The following is a 22117-nucleotide window of genomic DNA, read 5'->3' as shown; positions in this document are numbered from 1 at the left end:
GGTGAGGAGGCTGTGCAAGAGATATTTAGGGTTAGTCAGGGAAAATAAGAGTGAGTGGGGAAGATGTTGCTGGAAATGGTCAGTACAGTAGCAGAGAGTGAGGTATCAAAGAGAAGGTGGTGGCAGTTTCACTGGCAGTGTAGAGAAGTTAATTCATCTTGGGCCTACATTCTATGCATTTCTTCAAACGGTCGAGACTGCAGTGGTCTGGTTGGTAACCCTGGTCCAGGTTGGTGTGGCTCTGGGAGAACGGTATCCTCTATTGGTCTGGGAGAAAAGGATGTCCTGCCTCTGCATCAGCCCATCCCTGTCAGCAGCATCTCCATGTCCTTGCCCACAAAGAGAGGCAACAATTTTCTATTGTCTGCCATGTCCAGGGCCAATTTCAGGAGCCAAGCAGGGCAACAACAGAATGACAGTTCTTGTCTGGGTGCACAACATATTTTTAACTATGCTACTGCACCATGGATGTTAATTCTGGGATATCCAGGAAGTGGAGAGTTGTTTTGGAAATGACACATGGTATGATGGTGCTAGAATGTATGAGAGGGGCATCAAAGGTTTGGGTAGGTCATAAATTAGGCATGTTTTGTAAAGTAAGGTGAATGACGCCCCCAAGCATCACGATGTGAAACCCTGTGAAAACCCTGACATAACTGACACTTAATTTATTTTGCTAAGATTCAGCTCTGGATCTATCAAGGCAGCTTTCCTTGTGGGAACTGACTTGTGCAGTGTTACCATTGGATGGGATCAGAAGACTGGCTAGAATGTAGTACAACCAGCAGGTATAGATGCCAGTTGAGTAATCATTTGAAGATTCCGGTGAATTGCACTATACAGTAACACAAAACAGGTCAGTTACAACCAATCAAAATTTACTTAGGCTAGCTACATTTTTAAAATTTCTATTTTTGGTGGTTTGCCCCAACCCTGTTTTTCCCATAGGCCTCATTATTTCCATTATACAATTTTCTATAACATGGCATTATGTGGGAACACAACTATGTTGTTACAGAGAACTACCTAGACCTTGGTGTGCAGATCCACTGGTCCCTTAGGGTAGTGGGACAAGTAGAATAGCTTGCATTTCGGATACTTATCTTTTATTACTCAATGCATAGATTTAAAAACAGGGAGAGGACATTGGAACCATATAATATGGAGTACTTTGTACAATTCTGGAATCCATAATTAGAGGAGGTGTGGGATTGTACTGGAGAGGGTTCAGATGAAGATTTACCCGAATGTTGTCTGGGCTGGAGTGTTTCAGTTATGAGGAGTGACTGGATAGACTGGAATTGTTTTCATGGAAGCAGAGCAGATTGAGAGGAAAAATGAGTCAGATGTATAAAATTACGAGGGACGTAGCTAGGATAGAGAGAAAGGAACTTCTTTTCTTGGTGGAGGGATCGGTGACCAGGAGACATAGATTTGAGGTGAGGGTAGGACCTTTGGAGGAGATGAGGAAATTATTTTCATCTGGAGGGTGCGGTAATCTGGAACTGTCTGTCTGTGATCGTAAAGTCAGAAACTCTCAACATTTGATAAGTAGTTTCATGTACACTTGTGATGCCAAGGTGTATAGGGCTTTGGGGCAAGAGCTAGAAAATGAGATCAGAATACTTAGATGCTTGTTCTGACCTGCACAGATTTGATAGGCCAAAGTGCCTTTTTCCATGCTGTAAACCTCTGTGATTCTGAATCAAAACTATCGTACCAAAGGATTTGTAATTTTCTCTGCAGTTTAAAAAAAAGCCTTGAGCCTGAAGAAACCCCAATTACTTTCATTCATCAGTTACTGTAACTATTGTCAGATAATTCCTAAATGTGAGCCAGTCACTCTGTGTCTAATGGAAGCAAGTGAAAGTACTGGGAGAAGGAAGTTTGTGGAACAGCACAACGTGACAAACCAAAAGGATCATGTCAGCGAGCCTTGTGTAAAAGAAGTGTTTGACTTCTTCACAATCGTTCCCTCCATCTGTAACACCCATTTTCTTTTTATTTGTCTTTATGGGTGTATGGAGTAATGTTTTATATTAGGGCAAGAATCTGTTAATGATTCATAATTGTTTATCTGTAGCTATAATTTTTCTGTAATTAATAATAATTCTTGTTTAGTCTAGAGACTAGGTCCATACTTTCTGTCAACCTGCGTCTGAAAGACAAGTGACTTTGGGAACTTTGCATACTTTTATTTATACTTGTGATAACACAGAAGAGCTGGACTTGATTTCAGTGCATTACTGTAGTGAGGCATAAACTGGGGAGTTAACGATTGTGTCAAGTCTAAACCTCAGTTCATTAAATCAACCCCTACGACTGCAGAGAACAGAGTGGTATTTCTAAATAAAACAAAGTAAAGATGCCAGCACAGTCGATGTATTGTAATTACATCATGTGAGAGAGAGTGAGGACTGCAGATGCTAGAGAGTCAGAGTGTGGTGTGGTGTGGTGTGGTGCTGGAAAATCAACGCAGGTCAGGAAGCATCCGAGGAGCAGGAAAGTCGACATTTCGGGTATAAGCCCTTCATCAGAAATGTGTTGTACCATCTGTGTGCTTCACAGTAATCACAAACACAATGAGTAGCTGCAGCTGGAGCAACTTAAGAGGTGATGAGCTGAAGCTAAACATTCAAACTGTGCAGTGTTCTAGGAGGCAATCACACTTTTTACACCAGCTACTTTGAATTTAGTTAAGGCAGGAGCGTGTTATTATCTATGGAATCTGAGCTCTTCTCATTGTTAGACAGATTTCAAGCTCTTTCAGCTTGTGGGTAAGAGCATTGACTGTCGGGCTGATGATCAAACTGACTATGATCTGTTGGTATTTGTGGTCATTCAAGTGGGATGGAGTTAAAAGGCATGTAGATTTACTCAGGGAGAGCATACTTTAGTGGCTAGATAAAGTTCTCTGTAGCCGAGAGTGAGTTCCAAAGACAAGTTGCTTGCCTGATGTCCGAGTTTGGGACATCTCTGGACTGAAGAGGAACTTGGCAAGGGAGGGGAAGAATCCAGTGGTCATGGTCTACAGGGTTGCAATCAATATTAATAGGACAAGAAAGGGGTTCTGCTAAGGGTGTTTGTGCACAATGGGATAAATTACAAAGGAGAATGACAAAGATGATAATCTGTTTATTCATTTAGAAACAAATTTACATAGAGATTACAAAAGATTAAAGAGTTGAATGCATGTCTCAAAGATTGATATAGGAGAAATGAATTTTGACTCCTGGGACAGTGACATCAGTGCTGGGGGAAAGGTGGCTGAATTGTTGGGACAGCCTTGACCTGAATCACGCTGGGAACAGAGTACTGAAAAATCATGGTACAAATACTGTAGCAAGGTCTTTAACCTAAACAGTAGAGAGGGCATTCACTTGAAGGGAGATTTGGAAATGTAAAGAAAAAGGACTTGGCAACAAGGCAGGATAATGATAAGCATACTGACAGGATGGTACAAGTAGTACAAGACCGTAATGTACAAACATAAGAGTGCACCACCAAATAAGTTCAGTGCTAGCACAAAAAGAAATAAATGTCTAGTGATAGCAATTGCAGAGATGTATTTGCAAGGTGACCAAGGCTAGAACCAGAGTGGTGAAGGGTTTATGACATTTTGGAAGGAGAGTAAAAAGGAAAAGGAGTGAAGTGGATCTATTAATAATGGATGAGATCATAGTCATAGAGGTGTACAGCATAGAAACAGACCCTTCAGTCCAACCCAATCTAGTCCCACCTGCCAGCACCCAGTCCATATCCCTCCAAACTTTTCCTTTTCATATAACCATCCAAATGCCTCTTAAATGCTGCAATTGTACTAGCCTCCACCACTTCCTCTGGCAGCTCATTCCATACACGTACCACCTTCTGCATGAAATAGTTGTCCCGTAGGTCTCTTTTATATCTTTACCCGCTCACCCTAAACCTATGTCGTCTAGTTCTGGACTCTCTGACCCTAGGGAAAAGACTTTGCCTATTTACCCCTCAAAGTTTTGTAAACCTCTATAAGGTCACCCCTCAGCCTCCGATATTCCAGGGAAAACAGCCCCAGCCTATTCAGCCTCTCCCTATAGCTCAAATCCTCCAACCCTGGCAACATCCTTGTGAAACTTGAAAGGGTTCAGAAAAGATTTACAACTCCTTTCCCATAGGAAGGAGACCAGAATTACACGCAATATTCCAACCGTGGCCTAACCAATGTCCTGTACAGCCACAACATGACCTCCCAATTCCTACACTTAATACTCTGACCAATAAAAGAAAGCATACCAAACGCCGCCTTCACTATCCTATTTACTTGTGACTCTACTTTCAAGGAGCTATGAACCTGCATTCCAAGGTCTCTTTGTAAGTCCTGCTAAGATTTGCTTTCTCAAAATGTAGCACCTCGCATTTGTCTGAATTAAACTCCATTTGCCACTTTTCAGCCCATTGGCCCATCTGGTCAAGATCCTGTTGTAATCTGAGGTAACCATCTTCGCTGTCCATAACACCTCCAATTTTGGAGTGATCTGCAAACTTATTAACTGTACCTCTTATGCTCACATCCAAATCATTTATATAAATGACAAAAAGTAGAGGACCCAGCACCGATCCTTGTGGCACTCCACTGGTCACAGGCCTCCAGTCTGAAAAACAACTCTCCACCACCATCCTCTGTCTTCTACCTTTGAGCCAGTTCTATATCCAAATGGCTAGTTCTCCCTGTATTCCGTGAGATCTAACCTTGCTAATCAGTCTCCCATGGGGAACCTTGTCAAACGCCTTACTGGTCCATATAGATCACATCTACCGCTCTGCCCTCATCAATTCTTTGTTACTTCCTCAAAAAACTCAATCAAGTTTGTGAGACATGATTTCCCACGCTCAAAACCATGTTTACTACCCCTAATCAGTCCTTGCCTTTCCAAATGCATGTACATCCTGTCCCTCAGGATTCCCTCCAACAACTTGCCCACCACCGACGTCGGGCTCACTGGTCTGTAGTTCCCTGGCTTGTCTTTACCACCCTTTTTAAACAGTGGCACCACGTTAGCCAACCTCCAGTCTTCCGGCACCTCACCTTTGACTATCAATGATACAAATATCTCAGTAAGAGGTCCAGCAATCACTTCTCTAGCTTCCCATAGAGTTCTCGGGTACACCTGATCAGGTCCTGGGGATTTATCCACTTTTAAACATCCAGCACTTCCTCCTCTGTAATCTGGACATTTTGCAAGGTGTCACCATCTATTTCCCTACAGTCTATATCTTCCATGTCCTTTTCCACAGTAAATACTGAGGCAAAATATTCATTAGTATCTCCCCCATTTTCTATGGCTCTACACAAAGGCCACCTTGCTGATCTTTGCGGGTCCCTATTCTCTCCCTAGTTACCCTTTTGACCTTAATGTATTTGTAAAAGCCCTTTGGATTCTCCTTAATTCTATTTGCCAAGGCTAGCTCATGTCCCCTTTTGCCCTCCTGATTTCCCTCTTAAGTATACTCCTACTTCCTTTATACTCTTCTAAGGATTCACTCGATCTATCCTGTCTGTACCTGACATATGCTTCCTTCTTTTTCTTAACCAAACCCTCAATTTCTTTAGTCATCCAGCATTCCCTATAGCTACCACCCTTTCCTTTCATCCTAATAGGAATATACTTTCTCTGGATTCTCATTATCTCATTTCTGAAGGCTTCCCATTTTCCAGCCATCCCTTTACCTGCGAACATCTGCCCCCAATCAGCTTTCGAAAGTTCTTGCCTAATACCGTCAAAATTAGCCTTTCTCCAATTTAGAACTTCAACTTTTAGATCTGGTCTATCCTTTTCCATCACCATTTTAAAACGAATAGAATTATGGTTGCTGGCCCCAAAGTGCCCCCCCACTGACACCTCAGTCACCTGCCCTGCCTTATTTCCTAAGAGTAGGTCAAGTTTTGCACCTTCTCTAGTAGTATTGAATCAGTAAATTGTTTTGTACACACTTATTTGTACACACAAATTCCTCTCCATCTAAACCCTTAATACTTTGGCAGTCCCAGTCTATGTTTGGAAAATTAAAATCCCCTACCATAACCACCGTATTATTCTTACAGATAGCTGAGATCTCCTTACAAGTTTGTTTCTCATTTTCCCTCTGATTATTAGAGGGTTTATAATACAATCCCAATAAGGTGATCATCCCTTTCTTATTTCTCAGTTCCACCCAAATAACTTCCCTGGATGTATTTCCGGGCATATTCTCCCTCAGCACAGCTGTCGTGCTATCCCTTATCAAAAATGCCTCCCCACCTCCTCTCTTGCCTCCCTTTCTATCCTTCCTGTAGCATTTGTATCCTGGAACATTAAGCTGTCAGTCCTGCCCATCCCTGAGCCATATCTCTGTAATTGCTATGATAACCCAGTCCCATGTTCCTAATCATGCCCTGAGTTCATCTGCCTTCCCTGTTAGGCTCCTTGCATTGAAATAAATGCAGTTTAATTTATTATTCCTACCTTGTCCCTGCCTGCCCTGACTGTTTGACCACCACCCCCCCACCAACCTTACTAGTTTAAATTCTCCCGAGCAGCTCTTGCCAATTTCCCTGCCAGTATATTAGTCCCTTTCCAGTTTAGGTGCAATCCGTCCTTCTTGTACAGTTCACTTCTACCCCAAAAGACATTCCAATGATCCAAAAATGTGAATCCTTCCCCCGTATACCAGCTCCTCAACCATGCGTTCATCTGCTGTATCCTCCTATTCCTGCCCTCACTAGCTCGTAGCACCGGGAGTAATCCAGATATTGCTACTCTCGAGGACCTCCTTTTTAAAATTCCTGCCTAACTGTCTGTAATCTCCTTTCAGCATCTCAACCTTTTCCCTTCCTATGTCGTTGGTTCCAGTGTGGACAATGACCTCTTGCTGGCCCCTCTCCCCCGTGAGAACATTCTGCACCCTTTCTGAGACATCCTTGATCCTGGCAGCAGGGAAGCAACACACCATTCTGCTTTTTCACTGCTGGCCACAGAAACGTCTATCTGTACTTTGAAGTAGAGAATCCCTTAACACAATTGATCTCCTGGAAGCTGACTTACTCCCTGTTGTATTAGAGCCAGTCTCCATACCAGAAACTTGGCTGTTCGTGCTACGTTCCCCTGAGAATCCATCACCCCCTACATTTTCCAAAACAGCATACCTGTTTGAAATGGGTATATCCACAGAATACTCCTGCACTAGATGCCTACCTCTGTCATACCTTTCCTGGAGTTAACCCATCTGTGTGACTGTATCTGAGACTATCCCCCCTTCCTATAACTGCCATCCATCACATACTGTTGCTATTGTAAATTCCTCATTGCTTCTCACTGTCTCTCCAACCAATCCATTTGATCTGATAAGATTCGCAGCCAGTAGCATTTATGGCAGATATAATCCACAGTAACCCTTAAACTCTCTTTAAACTCCACATCTGACAAGAAGTACATATCACTGCAAAGGCCATTTTTGCTCCTTCACAATCTACAGACCCTGAAAATAACACCGCCTTATTCCTCTACAAACGCCCCAGGTTAAATTAATAGTTATGGCTTATATTTGAAGTTTAATCAAGAGACATATCTCGAAAAATATATAATCAAGAAAGAACCTACTCTACTCACTACTGCAGATTCTCTGTAGGCGACACTTAAAACAATGATTAACTTATCTGATTCTGTGCTGTGAACTTTGCCCAACACTTCCTCCAAGATCAGTTATGAATTTCACTGTTTGATAATTTTTCCAAATGCATTCCGATGTCCAACGATACATGAATTCAAACAGCAAAGGCAGTACTCTCTCTCTCTCTCTCTCTCTCTCTCTCTCTCTCTCTCTCTCTCTCTCTCTCTCTCTCTCTCTCTCTCTCTCTCTCTCCTGCAATGACCTCATCATGTACTCTTATTGTGAGAAATGATTTTGGTTCAGAAGATCTACATATGTATAAAATCGCTTTGAATATAAAATAAAACAATGGAAATAAATGATTTGGTATTACATAGCACCACTAATAGTAGAAAGAGTAGATATCAAGCAATTATGGAAGCTTGCAAGAAAAGTAGTACAATAATCATGTAGGACTTTAATATTCAAATGAATTGAATGAATCAAATTGGGAACGGTAACTGGAGAATGAGTTCATAATACATTTGGGATAATTTCTTAGAACAGTACATTTTGGAACAGGATATTTTGGAACTGGTAGTATGTAAGCAGACAATTTATCAAATATCTCATCATAAAGGATCCTGTCGGCAAGAATGTTTGTAACATTAAAATTTCACATTCGGGCTGTAACTAGTGTCTTAATCCATTTTTAACGATATGAAGACTGTTAACTAAAGTAGATTTGGGAAAATAGTTTAAAACAGAAGACGGTAAAGCAATAGTGGTAGAAAATTAAGGAGCTAATTCATAACAAAATTATAGTTTCATTCAGGAGGAATGGTGCAGAAAGGTGTACTCTCATTGCTAATGAAAGAAGTTGAGAGTGGCAGTAAAAGTGCACAATTCTGTAAAGATTATTTGTACGATAGAAGTTTAGTGAAGTTTCAGAAACCAGCAAAGGCTGATTTAAGACCATCAAAACAGGAGAAATTTGAGAAAGAGAGAATACTGGCTAGAAATAACACAAAGGTAAAGCCTCTACATGCTTCTACATCTGAGCGATTTAAAGATATGTTAAACACCTTTTAAATTTGCTACATTGTAGATTAAGAGCCAGGATACGTGATTATGTTTAGGTGTCATTTAAGTACATAAGAACTAAAGCAGAAGTAATCAATTCAGCCCCTTAAGCCTGCTCTGTCATTTAATATAATCATTGCTGAGCTCATCTTCTCTTCAAATCCACTTTACTTCTCCATAATTTTTTACTTTTGTTTATTGTTTATTTGAGCAAGACTTAAAATGGAAAAGATAAGTCACATCACTAATTAGGAAATGCCCATCGTATAGCCATAACTGATGAACTGATGGACAAACAGGCAGAAAACTAGCCACTAGGATACATGAACATCAACTAGCCACAAAACGACATGACCCATTCTCACTAGTATTCTTACATACGGATGAGGAAGGACATCACTTCGACTGGGACAAACATCATCCCAGGACAAGCCAATCAGAGACACACACGAGAATTCCTAGAAGCATGGCACTCTATCAACAAACACATTGACTTGGATCTCATCTATCACTCCCTGAGAAAAAGAACAGGAAATGGTATCACCATAGGAAATTATGTCACCATAGGAGATGACATCATCAACCCAAGAATCGCAAACATATTAATAGAAAGCATGCTACACCACAGTGCTTCATTTGGAGCTTACCTACTATGGTGACGAAATGTCTGAAAATGAACCTTCCAGCTCAGCGAGTAAACCTACATCCAGAATAACTGATGAACTGTTGGAATCAAAAGGATTGATGTTGGAAAGATTTGCCATTGAAGGATTTACAAATTCTGATTTAAGTTCTGGCCAACATCATAAACTTGGCTGGAATTCAGAGTATAATTTCTGTGATTGAAGATGGTACCAGGCTAGAGTATTAATCAGCACTGCCATGCAGATACCCGAGGCATTGATGCTTCAGAATTTTCAAGATACATTGCAGAAAGTCACCAAGGATCCTTCGACAATACTTTCCTGTCGTGACCATTTCTACTTAAAAGGAAAAGAAAAGCATTCACATGTAAACACCACTACCTATAAGTTCCTCTCCAAGCAGTCACTGTGCTAACTTGGAGCTAGAGCGCTGTTTCTTCACTGACAGTGTCAAAATCCTGGAACTTCTTTCCTAACAGCAATGTTAGTGTCTTCAAACCAAATTTAATGCAGTTGTTCAAGAAGGCAGCTCACTACCATATTCTCAGAGCATCGAGGGATGCCGAATAAATGCTGGCCCAGCCAAGATCTCACAAATGAAGTTTAAAAAAAAGATTTGGAGATGCTAGTGTTGGACTGTGGTGTACAAAGTTAAAAATCACACAACACTAGGTCATAGTCTAACAGGTTTAATTGGAAGCACTAGCTTTCGGAGCGCTGCTCCTACAACCACTTGATGAAGGAGCAGCATTCCGAAAGCTAGTGCTTCCAATTAAACCTGTTAGACTATAACTTGGTGTTGTGTGATTAAAAAAAAACGACTTTGGTTACTTAGTCACTTTACAAACCTTTGGGGTATAGAGAATGAGATCGAGTAGTTGGTATTTGGTAGATGGAAATCTGAATTGTAAAGTTAATTTTAATTAAGTGTTTGTTTATGTGAGTCAATTGCTTTTTATGTATTTTACCACTTTCGTTATTTATTTTCTCAAAACTGATTCCTTGCGATTGATGCTGTCTGCTTTTATATGGTAGATGAACAAACCACGGATTTGCAAAAAGAAGTAAGGGCTGTGCTCTCTGATATCATTGGCTTGATGGAGGAACTTAAGACTGAATGTGAAAAGGCAAATGATGCTTTAAAAGCAGAAAGAGAACGGGTAACAATGCTTGGGAATAAGATTGATCAACTTTCACTCTGGTGGCTGCATGAATTTCCTGAAGCTGTACAGAAAGGTATGAAAATTAGTTTTTTAAATAAAATGGAAAAAAAGACAATCTGTTTTGTTTGGAAAATTGGCAAGTTTGTGATGCAGTATAATGGCAACAACATGGATTCTATTATCGCACCAGCTGAGGCTACTATGAAGGATATTCCTTCTCAACCTCTCTCCTTGCTTGAGGGGTAGAGACCATCAGGTTAAACTACTACCACTGGTCTCTCTATAAAGAGACAGTAGCCATATGGTTCACTGGGGCTGTGGCAACTACTTACTACTTAATTGATTCAAAAATTATTAACTCTGTAGGAAGCTGAAAATATTCCAACATGTGATTATGCAATTATTTATGTTAGAATAAATTAAAATTCAAAGTAAAAGTTTAATGAATTCATCTTTTTAGGAAAATAACTTGAGTTTACAAGAATGAAACAAAGAACTGCGGCTGTTGAAAATCTAAACTAAAACTGAAATTAGAAAAACACAGCATACCTGGCAGCATCTGTGGTGAGAAAGCAGAGTTAATGTTTTGATTCCAGTGCTATCTTCAGAACATGCTTTCTTTCTACAGATGCTGCCAGACGTGTTGAGTTTCTTCAGCAATTTCTATTTTTGTTTCACTTCCTAGAACCTGGTAACATTCTCAGTCTGTCCCATTTTAAAGAACAAAAACAACATATACTTCTGTAGAACTTTGCCTGGTCTCAGAACATCCCAAAGCAATTTGCAACTAATGAGTTACATTCATTATTGTTTTGAATGAAAACGAGACAGCTAATTTACAGGCAACAAAGCTCTTAGTGAGACAGATAGCTAGGATTTCCTACAATTTATGATTAAATATTGGCTGGGACTCTAGAGGACATAAAAATGTTTTCTGAAAAATGCTGTTATAATGGTTAGAGAGAATAAAGAGTTATCTCAAAGAAAACTGCAGTCTGTTTTATATTTTTTGGTCTAAACATTTTCTTTTAAAAATCTGCAATCTTGCTGGACGCATAAAATGGCTGAGGATGATCACTCTATTGTGTTTCCTGAAGCTTCTGACTCTCCTGAATTGCATAAATATTCCAGCTGAAGCTGACACAAGGGACTTAGAAATAAGCCATCTGCTTCCAGTCAGCTCTGGACAAAGGAAAACATCAAGACACATTATGCTAAAATGAGTGCTAATATCTTTTACAGTTACCAAGTCACCTTGCATTGAAATTCTAATGGACGTACACTATTAGCTTAACAGCCTTCCAATTAGCCCACCAAAGTGGGTCATCAGTCACTGAAATGCCTGTTTCTGTCACATAATTTGGAACTAGTTGAATTGCTTAAGTTACAGTTCTAGGATTCTCAAACCATTGGCAATTTGACGTCCAATAGACCCTGCGCTGAGTTTGCAGCCTGCTTGGACTTTCCTCTGTTTCCAACTTGCTGACTGGGAAGAAGCCCACATTTTTACTGCAAGAAGGAAAAGGAATGGGTACAGCACAATGAGAAAGCTATTATTGGACACTGACCTTCAGGAGATTGTAATTCACATGAGCTGACATTTCTAATGCCTTTGGATTTAGAAAAACTTCTAATTTACAACCACTCTCCTCTCCTGTCTTTAACTTTAATCTTGTGTTATGGACCAGACAAGATCCCCTAAATATATTTTAAGAAAGTAGCCTAGGTCCTAGCTTTTTCTTATTTTAAAGGTTGATGTGAAGTGCCATGTTCCAGGTGTGATGGAACTGGTCAGACTACTCAATGCTAAGCAAAACACAATTTATTTAAACACTGTATAAACAAAAGAAAGAGGAATTTAGAATCCCTTAACTGTTGGAAAGCTTAACTGAAAATGGACACATTACCTCTTATTAATTAACTTTTCCAATGTAGTAACATTCTATAAGCCCACCTCTTGGCAAAAAAGCAAATTCAGACACAGATTCTCACATTCAGTTCTCCAATCCAGGAGGAAAAAGCATTAAGAAAATTCCGAGAAAGGAGCAGCTAGTAGACATTCACTGACTCTTCCACCTCTTTTGAGACCTCAAAAGCTTTTGCTGTTACTGAAGAAACCTGAAGAATGAGAAACCTATGAGAGTCTATGAGTCTCTGAGAGCTGGCCCCACTTAGGCTGCTTCCATTGTTCCAACTAATCCAAAGTTTTCAAATTATTTGCTATCTCAAAGATACTTGAAACCTCTGCATTAGAACTTCTCTTCAAAAAATGGGCAAAATCAGCTCTTTAAGTGACAGCATCATCATACAGAGGAATCTTGATTATCCAACATTCGATTAACCTCATTTCTGATTATCCAAGCAAGATCGTAAGGTCCCGATGTTTGGCTAACTGCTATCCGACACTCAAGTATCCAATTAACCAAGCGAAATACGCCCTGCCCGTGTCCTTTGGATAATCGAGGTTCCTCTGTACTTGTGTGCGTGGATGAAAAAGTGATGCAATTTGCTTGTGATCTACATGAAACACAGAAATGTAAAAATAGGAGCAGCAGGTGGCCATTCACTCCTTTGACGCTGCGCCACCATTCATTGTGGTCATGGCTAATCATCCTACTCAATTGCCTGTTCCTGCTTTTTCCCCATATTGTTTGAACTTTTAGCTCCAAGAACTGTATCCAACTCCTTGAAATCATACAATGTTTTGGTCTTGACTGCTTTCTGTAGTAGAGAATTCTACAGACTCACCACTCCAGATAAAAATAAATTCTCCTAATTTCAGTGCTAAATGGTTTGTCCCACATTCTTAGACTGTGATCCTGGTTCTGGATTCTCCAGTCATTGGGAACTGCGCTTGCACTGTTTTGCTCCTGTATTGAAATCCTCTTGCTATGAAGGCCAACATACCTGCACCTGCAGCTGTCCGCTGTACCTGCATGCATACCTTTAGTGACTGGTGAACTAGGACACCCAAGTCTCATTGTACATTTCCCTCTCTTAGTTTTTGGTTATTTATGTAATGAACTGCCTTTCTGTTTTTTGCTCCCAATTTATCCACTTTATTTTGCATCTGACATGTGTTTGCCCATCCATTCAGTATGTCCAAATCAGACTGAAACATTTCTGCATCCTACTCACAGCTCATCCTCCAGCCAGTTTGCGCCATCTGCAGATGTTGAGATGTACATTTGGTTCCCTCATCTTTCCGTTATCCCAGTCATTAATATATGTTGTGAATAACTGTTGTCACTGTGGTACCTCACTAGTCACAGTCTTCCACTTGACAAAAAAACCCATTTATTCTTAGTCTTTGTTTCCTGGCTGCCAACAAGTATTTTTTATCCATTTCAGTGCACTCTCCCCAATCCCACATGCTTTAATCTTGCACACTAATCTCTTATGTGGGACTTTGACAACAGCTTTCTAAAAAAATTAAATAACTGACATTCACTCATTCTGCCTTATCAATTTTGAATTATGTCCTCGAAGAATTTCAGGTTTGTCAAGCACAATTTTCCTTTTATAAATTCCTGTTGTCCCTGTACGATCCTGCCACCATATTCAAAATGCTCAGTTATTAAATCTTCTATAATTGTCCAGCAACTTCTCCACTGCTGAAGTCTGATTGACTGGTCTAATATTCCTGGTTTTCTCTCTGCCTCCATTCATAAATAGAGGTGTTACATTAGCTATATTCCATTAGAGGAACTGTTCTAGGATGTATACAATCTTGGAAGAGGATCACCAATGCATCCACTATTTCTAGGGCAACTTCCTTCAACACTCTGGGGTGTATGTTATCAGATACTGGGGATTTAGCTGCATTCAATCCCATCAATTTCCACAACACACTTTCCCTCGTAAATACTGATTTCATTCAGTTCCTCCCCCCCCTAAACCCTATATTTTCTAACATTTCATTTGTGTCCTCCTTTGTGAACACAGAACCAAAGTATGTACTTAGTTGATCACCCATCTCTTTGTTTCCCATTACAAATTCTCCTATTTCCGGCTGTAAGGGACCTGCGTTTGTCTTCACTAATCGTTTTCTCTTCATGTACCTATATGGTTTATCATGTTGTGTTAATCAATCTTATCTGATGTCATTTTAAAGGATTGTGCTGTAGATTTATTTAAAAAAATTAAAGTTCAAAAACTTGGGTTCAGGGAGCACTCTTTGGCCTATCTTGGTAAGGGATGGGAGTGAAAAGGGAAAGGAGAAAATTAAATGATACCCTGCTGCCTTGGGTTTTAGTGGGAAAAGCAGTCACAGTTTAAATTCACCTCCTTTGCGGCACTGTGATTTTTACGTTAATCTGATTCCATATCCATTATGCTGTTACTGTGCCCACCAAGTAGATGATTTCTAGCACACCCAAGAATTAACCAGCAGTATGTCTAATTGAGGTATTTGGAGCTAAACAGAGTAACATCAAATAAGTAAGTCAAAATGTAGTAATGAGGTCCTTCTGATTAATTCTCTCATTACCTCAGAGTACAATATCTTTTAATTGTATAGAAGTCTGACAGTGCAAAAAGAGACCATTCGGTCCATTGAGTCTACTCTGACCTTCCAGAAAACAATTCTCTTCTTCCTCAGGAAACTAGATGGCACCAATTCCCAACATAAATGTCAAGAGAAGTTACTTGATGACACAATTCATTGCTTACTTTTCCAGACCTTCTTCGAGCTCCACTCATCACATTTCCCTGCATACACTACGGACATTGTCATCTGCCACCTTTCCTTCACGCAAATCGGCATTGTCAAACTGCCAGTTTCACCACATAGTAGCTTTCAGAACAACTTTTACCCCACTTTAGCTCGACAGGACATCACTTTTGAGCTCATGGACACTTATGCAGTACGTGCTCCTGCCAGGTTGCTTTACATGCATGGAAGTGTACACATCTCATGCAACTATGTCTTTTAGCTTGCTTTCTTATTGCTTAACACTGCACTGAATTCAAGGGTTCCAGCTCCCCTGGCTTGTGTTGCTTTTTGTTGCATAGGCTCTCCAGCTATTGTACAGGCTGCCAACATTTTTGCTTTCATCATTTAGTGCACAAGACTTTTTATTTTTCAGGGCAATGAGCAGCATGGCAGCAACTATTTTAAGATTCCACCTACTGCATGTGCCAGTAACTGCAGCAAATGCACGGCAATTTCCTTGGTGTATATGCAATGTCTGTAAGTCAAAGCGGCCAGTCCTTGGTGGAGAGAAGGAGTGCTATGGTTACTCAGAAAGTATGGCCACAGTCAAGCAAGAGGCTCATTCGGTCTTAGTCCAGGGGGTTTGCCACTGTCAGTCAGGCATGTGATCCAACCAGAATCCAGGAAACTGTGTTCCTAAGGTTTGGTGATTGGGCTTGTACTGCAGGGTGCTTTGAAGACATCTGTCTAGAAGCTGCCTGCTTAATTGGGATTGTCCTCCCAAGTTAGTTTGATCATGATCAGTCCTGGTATTTTGGTTTTAATGGTCAGCCTGCTGATCAGAAGCAGTCCATGCAGTTTTAAGGAAAATGTCATGCTCAAATCTGAGGTCAGGATTCACTGGTCTGAGTTGCTGAGGAAATGATCATGGTAAAAGGCAGGCAGATCGAGATAGAACAGTGGGACCAACAGAGTAAAGGGACAGGTCAGGAATATGCCGAGGAGCTGGAAATTTGACAATTCGCAATTGCCTTGATTTCTCTGAGGATAGTGGGTAAGGAGGATATGGTAATTCACAAAGTCATGAGCTCTGCTTAAATAGGGAATATTAATAGTTAGGCAAAAGGCCTGAATAAAATGGGAGAGGCTGAAAGCTTATCCGGAATGCAGGGACAGTAACACAAGAGAATATGAGGATGGTGAGAGGAAATCATCATTAGTCTCAGACAGAGCCTGCTACTCCCTTGCAAGGACTTTGGTATCATCACATCAACACTACAGAATAAAGAGTTCAAAATGGCTGCTACTTTATGCTGAGGGACAGAATAAGTTACTGTTTTTCTGTTTGGAGACAGAATGCAATGAATGATAAGTTTGAACCTGCTAGAGAAGTATTAATTATAAAATCACTGAGTAGTACAATACCCATCTATCATCAAACTGGGTTGAATTGCAAGGTAATTGTATTGGTCTGAGAGTTCCCTTCCAGACGACTCACTATCCTGACTTGGAAATATATTATTGCTCTTCACTGTTGCTGGGTCAAAATCCTGGAACCCTGTCTCTTGTAGCATCATGGATGCACTCTCGCCAAATAGACTGCAGTGATTCAAGAAAACAACTTACCATTACCTTCTCAAGGGTATGTAGAAATGGGCAATTAATGCAAGCCTATTCCCCAAAGCCCACATCCTCTGAATGATTATGAAAATTTACCATTTCAAATTATATGCTCATTGCAATCAAAACTGCTACTTGCTTTACGTTAATTAGCCCTGTCATGTCAGATATGCAAAGCAATGCACAATGCACAGACATATGCTTAAAAGCTTCATCTGGCTTTGCCATTTCTTTTATTACTTTACATATCTGACACCAGAACTCTGAGTTGCAACTATCTCACACCTAACTATAAGTATGTGGTGACATAGTTTCTGATGGTATAAGGTGGCTTTATTTTTGGAGGGATGCTATCACGATGAAGTGCTTGAGTTTAACTCCATGTAGAATTTGCATTTTTGTTCTGCAACATGGCATCTGCATAAGGTTACACAGCTTCAAGCTCCTTATAAAGGCATGACATTGACTTCCTTGCAAAGTTAAGACCTCCTTGCAAAGTCAAAACCTCCGTGCTACAATGTATGAGACCATAACCTCTCACTTCATTGTGATTGTGAAGGATCAGGAATGTGTTTGCTGATGGGCTTTTCTACTTTTGACATTCCCTGCAGACTATCTGATCAGTCGTTTAAGGTGGAACCATCACTGTTAAGGATTCATTGCCACCTTGTTGGAAATCTGATAGCATCGAATAAGATATCGATTTGACTGTCATCATTAAGCCTGTAACAACAGGAACCTGTAGTGACTGCTGCAGTCTCATGAGGGAAAGCCAGCAACTGAAGATTCCACCCCCCCCCCCCCCCCCCCCCCCCCCCCGCCCCACCCCCAAGGAGAGGAGGAGATGACCTGGATGCAGACAAAGTGAGAATCAAACCTCTGAGGATGCAGTTTGAGACAATGACCTGGAGCTATATCCAAGAGAACACTATAGACTTCAGCACCGTCAAGCTTGAGAGGCCAGCCAGCACATTGTTGAAAGCTGCTTTCTGGAAGAATAAGCAAGAGTTTAGTTTTCCTTTCATTTGGTATATAACCAACAGAGAGTAATATAATTAGTTTCTCCTCAGTCTGCAGTATATGTTTACAGTACCTAATTTGTTTGTTTTTTTCACTGCCTAAACTTTTCTGATGAATATTATGAATGCTTGGTTATTCATATGATTGTAAGTGTGGTGTCTTCAGCTGATCCCAACCTAGTGTTTGCAGTTCACAGGTGCTTGTTACCATTTAGAAGATAGCCACAGTCTGTGAAACAAGTAGCAGTGCTGAGGTTGGGTAATTTTTAAGGCTTTGGGAAGTGTCTGGAATCCAAGTGCTGTGCAGTACAATCCTCATGATACACAGCAGATTGAGAGCAATTGTGAAGCACTGTCTTTAGCGCCTTCCATCATCAGTTGTCCTCCAGTATTTCAGAGTTTGCATAGTTTACTAAATTGCCCTGAAATGCTTGAAGACCCTGTGGGACAGTGTTTAACTAGAGAGATGCATTGCTTTGTGCACCTTCTTTCAGCATTGTTAGGTGAGTTATGAGTAATATGATGGAGAGTGGAGGTGCAAATTTCCTGTTGTACACCACCCAACCATGACTGGCTTTGCACTCCCTTGAAAAGTTGGATTGCAGTATTGTTTGTAGAGATGTATGGTATTGGCACTGATTCTGTTCTGTAACTCATAGGATGGATGTAAGTGTGGATGGAGCTATTTAGGGCAGAGCCCACTACAGTCGCTGCACATTGCACTTTAATTTGGACAATACTATAAGTAATGCTGCAGTCATCAGTGTCATGGTGCAAAGAGCTCTGATGTCTGAGGCTTTCTGCGTGTAATTAATATATTGTTATCAAGAAGTGAGCAACTTTTCTCGATGACTGCTTCTTTCATCCTTTAGAATGTGTGAAGATGTTGTTCATATGTCAAATATGTCAAACAGCTATTTAGATTACACCTCCTCCCACCCTGCCCCCTTTAAAAATGCCATCCCATATTCCCAATTCCTTCGCCTTCGCCGCATCTGCTCCCAGGAGGACCAATTCCAATACTGAACAACCCAGATGGCCTCCTTCTTCAAAGACCGCAATTTCCCCTTATACGTGGTTGACGATGCTCTCCACCGCATCTCCTCCACTTCCCGCTCTTCTGCCCTTGAACCCAGCCCCTCCAATCGCCACCAGGACTGAACCCCACTGGTCCTCACCTACCACCCCACCAACCTCCAGATACATTGTATCATCCTTCTTCATTTCCGCCACCTCCAAACAGACCCACCACCAAGGATATATTTCCCTCCCCACCCCTATCAGCGTTCCAGAGAGACCACTCCCTCTGCGACTCTCTCGTCCGATCCATACCCCCCACCAACCCAACCTCCACTCCCGCTACCTTCCCCTGCAACCGCAAGAAATGCAAAACTTGCGCCCACACCTACCCCCTCACTTCCCTCCAAGGCCCCAAGGGATCCTTCCATATCCGTCACAAATTCACCTGCACCTCCACACACACCATTTACTGCATCTGCTGCACCCGGTGTGGCCCCCTATACATTGGGGAGACAGGCCGCCTACTTGCAGAACATTTCAGAGAGCACCTCTGGGACACCCGAACCAACCAACCCAACTGCCCCGTGGCTGAACACTTTAACTCCCCCCTCCCACTCCGCCAAGGACATGCAGGTCCTTGGCCGCCTCCATCGCCAGACCATGGCAACACGACGCCTGGAGGAAGAGCACCTCATCTTCCGCCTAGGAACCCTCCAAACACAAGGGATGAATACAGATTTCTCCAGCTTTCTCATTTCCCCTCCTCCCCACCTTTTCTCAGTCCCAAACCTCAGACTCAGCACTGCCTTCTTGACCTGCAATCTACTTCCCGACCTCTCCGCCCCCACCCCCTCTCCGGCCTATCACCCTCACCTTAACCTCCTTCCACCTATCGTATTCCCAACACCCCTCCCCCAAGTCCCTCCTCCATACCTTTTATCTTAGCCTGCTTGGCACACCCTCCTCATTCCTGAAGAAGGACTTATGCCCGAAACGTTGATTCTCCTGTTCCTTTGATGCTGCCTGACTTGCTGCGCTTTTCCAGCAACATATTTTTAAGCTATGGCCTCATCAATGTCCTGTACAGCCACACATGACCACCTAGCTCCAATGCTTGATGTTCTGGTCAATGAAAGCTAAATGTCTTCTTCACCACCAAGTAACTATGCATTTGCATGTCTCATTGTTCAGCAACACTTCCTAGGATCCTACCATGAACTGTACAGGTCCTGTCCTGATTTGCCTTACAAAAATGCAACATCTCCCAGTTATCTAAATTAAACTCCATCTGCCACTCTTCAGCCCATTGGCCCATCTGATCAAGGTCCCAGATGGTGACTTTGAGATCCCCAAGCTTTGAGATAATCTTTCGTGTTAACTATACCACCAATTTTGGTGGTAACTGCAAACGTACTAAACATAATTCCTATATTCGTGTTCAAATCATTTATGGAAATGAAAACAAGCAGCGGATCCAGTACTGATTTTTGCTCCTTGAAGCACACCACTGGTCACCTACCTCCAGTCTGGTCATAGACTTCCACCACCTTCAAGCTAATTTTGTTTCCAGTTGGCTAGCTCCCCTGGTTCCTATGTGATCTAACCTTACTAACCAGTTCATTCTGACTTTCTCATCATTGTCTTTTAGATTCCACGTGAATATCTAGAATTAATTTAGAGCCCTAGAATCATAGAGATGTACAGCATGGAAACAGACCCTTCGGTCCAACCTGTCCATGCCGACAAGATCTCCCAACCCAATCTAGTCACACCTGCCAGCACCTGGCCCATATCCCTCCAAACATCCCTCCATATCCCTCCCTTCCTATTCATGTACCCATCCATAAGCCTCCACCACTACCTCTGGCAGCTCATTCCGTACAAGTACACTGTGTGAAAAGGTTGCCCCTTAGGTCTCTTTTATATCTTCCCCCTCTCACCCTAAACCTATGCCCACTAATTCTGGACTCCCCCACCCCAGGGAAAAGATTTTGTCTATTTACCATATCCATGCCCCTCACAATTTTGTAAACCTCTATAAGGTCACCCCTCAGCCTCCGATGCTCCAGGGAAAACAGCCCCATTCTGTTCAATGTCTCCCTATAGCCCAAATTCTCCAACTCTGGCATCATCCTTGTAAACCTTTTCTGAACCCTTTCAAGTTTCACAACATCTTTCTGATAGGAAAGAGACCAGAGTTGCACATAATATTCCAACAGTGGTCTAACCAATGTCCTGTACAGCTGCAATATGATGTCCCAACTCCTGTCCTCAACAATCTGACTGACAAAGGAACACATACCAAACGCCGCCTTCACTATCCTATCTACCTGTGACTCCACTTTGAAGGAACTATGAACCTGCACTCCAAGGTCTCTTTGTTCAGCAACACTCCATAGGACCTTACAATTAAATGTATAAATCCCGCTAAGATTTGCTTTCCCAAAATGTAGCACCTTGCATTTACCTGAACTAAACTCCATCTGCCAACTTCTCAACCCATCAGCCCATCTGATCAAGATCCTGTTGTAATCTGAGGTAACCCTCTTCGCTGTCCACGACACTTCCAATTTTGGTATCATCTGCAAACTTACTAACATGCTTATTCTACATACATACTAACTTCTTATGCTCAGATCCAAATCATTTATATAAATGATGAAAAGTAGTGGACCCAGCATCGAACCTTGTGGCACTCGGCTGGTCACAGGCCTCCAATCTGAAAAACAACCCTCCACCACCAGCCTCTGTCTTCTACCTTTGAGCAGTTCTGTATCCAAATGGCTTGTTCCCCCTGTATTCCATGAGATCTAACCTTGCTAATCAATCTCCCATGGGGAACCTTGTTGAATGCCTTACTGAAGTCCATAGAGATCAGATCTACCACTCTGCCCTCATCAATCCTCTTTGTTACTTCTTCAAATTTGAAATTATCTTCCTGGTTCGATATGTTTTATGTCACTTAAAAGTCTAAAAGTACTCATTTCAAAAGCTGATCAGTCTGCTGTACATTATCAACATTTTGTATTTTTATCTAAATTGTACATCCTTTTCTTACAGAGTATGACATATGCTCACATGATATAGATGAATTACAGTGGCATATTGAGGTCAAAACATATAATTTACAAAACCTAGAAGATCGGGTTGCTGATGCAGATGCACTGAACAAAAAATTACAGGAAGAAATAAACTTAATCAGGAATCTTGAAGATCACCTAGAAGAAAAACTGGATTTGGAATACAACATCATTAATGATATTGTACCAAATCAAAAAGAGGTATTTAACATAAAAATATCTTTAATAT

General features: G+C 41.3%; 1 protein-coding gene across 6 annotated transcripts in view; it reads left to right on the top strand.

Moving 5' to 3' along the window:
* ccdc178 (coiled-coil domain containing 178) overlaps positions 1-22117 on the top strand; it is a 379630-nt gene that overhangs the window by 19454 nt on the left and 338059 nt on the right. For 5 of the 6 annotated variants that reach the window (XM_072570452.1, XM_072570451.1, XM_072570450.1 and 2 more), the window contains exons 6-7: positions 10368-10568; positions 21869-22089. In XM_072570452.1, the coding sequence (XP_072426553.1) occupies positions 10368-10568; positions 21869-22089 (422 nt within the window). The remainder of the gene's footprint in view (positions 1-10367; positions 10569-21868; positions 22090-22117) is intronic. The other variant, XM_072570453.1, reaches the window with a different exon arrangement.

This window comes from Chiloscyllium punctatum, chromosome 5, assembly GCF_047496795.1.
Source record: "Chiloscyllium punctatum isolate Juve2018m chromosome 5, sChiPun1.3, whole genome shotgun sequence".
In the NCBI taxonomy this organism is placed as follows: domain Eukaryota; kingdom Metazoa; phylum Chordata; class Chondrichthyes; order Orectolobiformes; family Hemiscylliidae; genus Chiloscyllium; species Chiloscyllium punctatum.
This window is presented reverse-complemented; position numbering and strand designations above follow the sequence as displayed.